Here is a 5,681-nt window from a genome sequence, read left to right on the forward strand (position 1 = left end):
CTTAACAACACGATTCCCTTAGTTGATGACCTTCACAGACCTAGAAGTTGCTTCAGCTAAACAAAAAGAAATCCGTATATAGCTTTTCAAGAGCTTTATGACCAAATCTTGAAACCGAATACTGAGCTGTGCTTTCTCATTCGCATTACCAAATGCTTTCTACATCTATTTTGCACAAACCACCAAGAATCAGTTTACTTCCCCTATTGTATTATGCCGATAATACAATTTACCCTTTATTTAAACAATTTATAATTTCCTAAAATTCTCTAAAAAAAATATTTGGAAAATATGTATTATCCACGTGTGAGAAGAGAAAGGGGTTTATGATCCTTTGACATGGCATATACTTTTTGTATGAATACCATATTCTCTCAAAATAACATCTTTGAAGAAGAATATCCAATCACAATTCTTCCTTTACAGATCCTTTTCAATATTATAATTACTTCCTCTAGTAACCTTACTAGAATAAACCACAATCATGAATACTATTTCTTCTCTCTCTATAAATCATTCTTTTTCTCCTTTCCTCCCTGCTACCAACTCTTCTTCTTCAACTTCAACCTCAACCTCAACTTCTCTTTCTATTGTCCATTTTCCATCTTCTTCTTCTTCTTCTCTTTGTAATTCTAGAATTAAACTAAAACCCATTCCTTATTTGATTAGTAGAGAGCTAAGGAGTAGTAAAGGAAAGAAATTTATATCGAAAATGTCAATTACTGAATCTTTACTTGAAGAAGGACGTGCTGGTGCTACTGATAATGATAATGATGATGAAGTGATTCCTCCTGTTGTTGATTGTACTGAAGGGAATAAACCTAGACGTATTGCTCTCTTTGTTGAACCTTCTCCCTTTGCGTGAGTATTCTATTCAGCTCCTTTCTTGTATATTCTTGATGTGATTGTGGTTGTAATTGAGTGTGTTTTGAAGTCTTAATCATTGTTTTTTTTCTTCTGTGGTTTCTTGTTTTGATCAGTTTTTTGTATAGTTTCTTGTTGCGATGTTGACTTGAATTGGGTATTATAGTATCAATAACTAGTTTTTGAAGGCTAATTTCATTCATTTAGTAGCAGATTTTAGTTTTTATTCTCAAGATTTTGGCATCAATTTGATTGTTGATTCCAGATGTAGTTTATGGTTGACCCAAGTTTGTTGTTGCTATTAGCTGTACTTTAATCTACTTCTATGCTTCTGTTGACTTTAGATTAGGCTTTGTGTTTCAATTGAGATTTTGATAAATATAAGTTTTAAAATAGTTGTGTCATATATTCTCTCAATTACATTGTCAAGAAATGTGAATCATACAGGTTAACTGTTTACGGTTTTGTCTGTGAGACTGACAATTGCTTGGTTTTGTTTTGTAGTTATGTCTCTGGGTATAAAAATAGGTTCCAGAATTTCATCAAATACTTGCGTGAAATGGGAGACGAGGTATGAATCATTTGTTGGTGGTCATGTTTTCATTTGTGTTTATACATTACAGGCTAATCACTTTATGAGCTGAGAAATCTCGATGTGGTTTAATAACAATCAACTTTTGTATGCTTGGTTTAGGTTTTGGTTGTAACAACCAAAGATGGAGTTCCTGATGAATTTCACGGAGCAAAACTAATTGGATCAAAAAGGTTAGTTTCCGTTACTATCAAATGATTACGGTCAATACTCCACTTCATATGAATTCTATTTCTTTTACGCTTTATCTCAAGTATAAGCTTATTTTTTCTACTGTTATGTTTCAGCTTCCCCTGCCCGTGGTATAATAAGGTTCCCCTTTCACTAGCTCTAAGCCCTAGAATTATATCAGAGGTTGCCAATTTCAAGCCTGACATTATACATGCATCATCACCTGGAATTATGGTAACTTTGTCACAACTGTTCTACATCTTCTTTTAGTGATGTTTTCTTTTCATCTTCCACAGTCTGCTCCCAATTGTAGAATTAAGTGGTTGTACTCTTTGGAGGGTAATTCCTCTTAGTAACTGCTGATGCATGGCTGACGATAATGTTGATGATGTAGGTATTTGGCGCTCTTATCATTGCAAAGCTCTTGTCTGTTCCAATAGTGATGTCATATCACACTCATGTTCCAATGTATGTCTGCGGTTTCTATATCTTTCTTTTTTGGTTCTTCAGTATGACTTTATATACTTCTGCTTTATAATATTGTGAACAGTAGACACAGGCCAAATGAGATGCCTGACTTGGCTCATCTGGAAGTTTGACCAGGCTCACGCTCATAAATATTAATTAACATAGCAAACCCACATTTTTATACTTAAATGAAAATAGTTGAATTGTTTTCTAATTTATATGCTTGTTTCGTACTTCACATATTTGGGGTGCGTAAAGCATTTTCCGGATTAAAACTAATCCAGCGATTGCATAACAGATACATTCCAAGATACACTTTCAGTTGGCTGGTGACACCAATGTGGATGGTCATAAGTAAGTTATCTGTTGTTTTTAGTTTGCTACTTTTTAGAAATGATATTGATTAAGACGAGTAAGCTGCTACATTTTTCTTAAAATTATTTTCCTTGTTTTACAGAGTTCCTTCACAGGTCTGCTGACCTTACGCTAGTGCCATCAGCTCAAATTAGCAGGGATCTCCAAGCAGCTCACGTGACAACAGGTGAATACGGAACTCCCGTTCACTCGATGGTTTCTTACTTAACACAAAACAAGTGTTTGTTTCACATGCTAGATAGCCACAATTTCATTGGAGGATCACCATTTATATATATATATATATATGCATTTTTGTTCATTACATTTTTTTCTTCATTACGTGCTTAAACTACACTCTCCTTCCTCTAGTGGATGCTCACTAAGTTCGCATTAATATTTTGTTGTGTAATACTTACTGTAATCTTAAGTGGAATATCTCTGTTTTTCATTCTTTTTCTATACGTACTCCAACATGTATGCCTTTTTCGATTTTGTTACTTCTTGTTTGTTCTGTTCCTTTACCCTCTCTTGTCACTTTTCAGTTCTTTTCTTCATAGTTTCGTTTACTTATTTTTCATGTTTCACTTGTCAGCCAATAGAATCCGTCTCTGGAATAAGGGTGTAGATTCAGACAGTTTCCACCCACGTTTCCGGAACCACGAAACACGATGTTTACTAAGGTATGGCTGTTATGTCATCATCTCCCTCCCTGGTAAATATTCTTTGTTGGCTGTTTGTCTAACCTTCAAATTTCCGTCTACTCAGCAATGGAGAACCGGAAAAACCTTTGATAATTCATGTTGGGCGACTTGGAGTTGAGAAGAGTCTGGATTTTTGTAAACAGTAAGTTCCTGTCTTTTGGTTTTGAGTTTTTTTGCCTTTCCTCCTTCGCTTGTTTTATCCATAGTCAGGTGTCTGAAATCACTCACATGTATAAAACTTACTCTGCTTGAGTTTGACCATAACTGGATGAGTCTATTCAACCTTTGACGAATATGTTATGCTGCAGGGTGATGGATAGGATTCCAGAAGCACGAATTGCTTTTATTGGTGATGGGCCATACAGGTAAGCGTAGAGACTCTGCTATCCTCTTGATCACTTAAAATAAGCTACATGTTTATATTCACATGAGCATTGTCATGACCATGCAGGGCAGAACTGGAGAGCATATTCACCGGCATGCCTGCAGTATTTACAGGAATGTTATCGGGTGAAGAACTCTCAAAAGCTTACGCAAGTGGAGATGTTTTTCTTATGCCATCAGAATCCGAAACTCTAGGTCTTGTTGTCCTGGAATCCATGTCTTCAGGGGTCCCAGTGGTTGGTGTTCGTGCTGGTGGAATCCCTGACATAATTACAGCAGATCAAGAGGGAAAAACAGGATACCTTTATACTCCTGGAGATCTTGAAGACTGTTTAAACAAATTAATTCCTCTCTTACGTGATTCCGAATTGAGAGAAAGAATTGGGAAAGCTGCTCGTGAAGATATGGAGCAGTACGATTGGAGAGCTGCCACGAAAAAGATCAGAAACGAGCAATACAATGCTGCAATCTGGTTCTGGAGAAGGAAGAAAGCTGAACTGTTGAGACCCTTCCAATGGTGCTTCAAAAAGATCTTCGGACCAAAAGATGAAGTCACCTACGTAAAGTAATGGTAAGAAAATATGATTTGAACACGAAAAAAATGCTTGTTATTATAATTATTTTTAGATTGTCTTTGCACTAGTCGTCTATAAAAAGTAGATTCAGGCTTAAAAGGAAAGCCATTTTAGGGGTTTTAGGTTGTAGAGTTGAAAGTTAGTTGTGTGAATGTATAATGCTACTGTGGTGGGGTTCAGAATGTAGACTTTTGGGAGGGTGGATGAATGTGTGGGGTTTTTGATTTGTATGTATGAATATGATGGATCTTCCAATTGGTTCTTGTACATCTCAATTTCGTTAAAATTGCTATTTGTACACCTCTTATGTCATTTTACTTTAGGTTCTTATTTGCTGATTTTAAATGTGCTCTCGCTGCTGCATCTACACTCTCTTTAGTTTTCTCACCTACACTAGATGCATTCTCAGTTGCTTTCTTTGTTCCTTCCACTACATCTTTCAAGGAACCTGCTATACCTTTCGCATTAGCTTGTAATTTCCTTGATTTCGCACTGGCTGTTGCAATATCTTTTGTCGCTTTTGCTTTTGCATTATCTGACAATTCTGTTGCTTTTGCAACACCCTTGTCTATTGTTTCTCCTGCTTGACCAACCAGTGAATCTTTACTTGCTCCGCATTTCATTTGAGCGTCGACAGTCACAACCAAAATTGGGGACTATTCCCAAATATGGTCTGTGATTCAACCATAATAAAGCCAAATATGGTCGGGTATTTAGGGTTTTGAAACAAAAAAATATTCGCTGACGGCTGACTCAGATCAAAATTTAATGTGGCGCAGGTGTGGTGAGCCTGTGAGGTTCGGGCCTGAGTACAGTGAGCGTCTAGGTGTACATTAATTAAAGGACAAATGTTATCCCACAAGACTTTGCGGGATGGTTTTCTGCAAAAAACGGTTTCTTTACCGTTGGATGATTAAATCAACGGTTAGATTCACATTCATGAAATGACTCATTACTTTCAGGAAAGCACCCACCACATTCAGGATAGGACCCACCATTTCTCCTAAAGGGTTCAAGGTTATTCGATCTTGGTTTTTGCATGATGTAACGATAAAGAAGCCGCTTGAGTGGGATAGCTTCCCGTAAGGTCGTGCGGGATAGCACTGCTCTAGTTAAAGTACCGTTTGGATGTTGAGCGTAACTGTAATGTGCGCCTAACCATCAAGGTAAGTATAATATATGCCTAACCAACTACACTAACCATCAAGTGTAAATATAATGTGTGCCTGACCACCAAACGCAAGAATAATGCGTGCCCAACACCGAACACTAGATAATGTGCACCTGACTAAATTTAGTTTGTCTTCCGTTGTGCTTCGCGTCTAAAAATACCAAATTGTTTTAGGATTTGATCTATTATTTGGTCCGTCTCATGATTGTGGGTAACGACTATAATTCTATCTTAAAATGAATACTTATCAAAACTGTTTAGCTAAATTTGGGTCTGGTCCCTACGAACTATAAGTGTACGGATCCTCATACGAAAGTATTTTCTTATTGTTATCATTATCGACCTCTTTTTTCCTCCTCTTTTATTCATTTTTTAGCCGAACATTTTACTAAATAGAA

At 36.6% G+C, this 5,681-nt stretch overlaps 1 protein-coding gene across 1 annotated transcript; it reads left to right on the top strand.

Annotated features, from left to right (window-relative positions):
* The first annotated feature begins 421 nt into the window (after window positions 1–421).
* LOC113310666 (sulfoquinovosyl transferase SQD2-like) lies at window positions 422–4,376 on the top strand. The gene is made up of 11 exons (XM_026559406.1): window positions 422–861; window positions 1,369–1,435; window positions 1,559–1,629; window positions 1,744–1,861; window positions 2,022–2,095; window positions 2,394–2,449; window positions 2,553–2,636; window positions 3,045–3,132; window positions 3,218–3,295; window positions 3,462–3,518; window positions 3,605–4,376. The coding sequence occupies exons 1-11, from the start codon at window positions 485–487 to the stop codon at window positions 4,104–4,106; spliced, it is 1,572 nt and encodes a 523-aa protein (XP_026415191.1). The 5' UTR covers window positions 422–484; the 3' UTR covers window positions 4,107–4,376.
* The last annotated feature ends 1,305 nt before the right edge of the window (window positions 4,377–5,681 follow it).

The sequence above is a fragment of the Papaver somniferum genome, chromosome 9, assembly GCF_003573695.1.
Source record: "Papaver somniferum cultivar HN1 chromosome 9, ASM357369v1, whole genome shotgun sequence".
NCBI classification, from domain to species: Eukaryota; Viridiplantae; Streptophyta; class Magnoliopsida; order Ranunculales; family Papaveraceae; genus Papaver; species Papaver somniferum.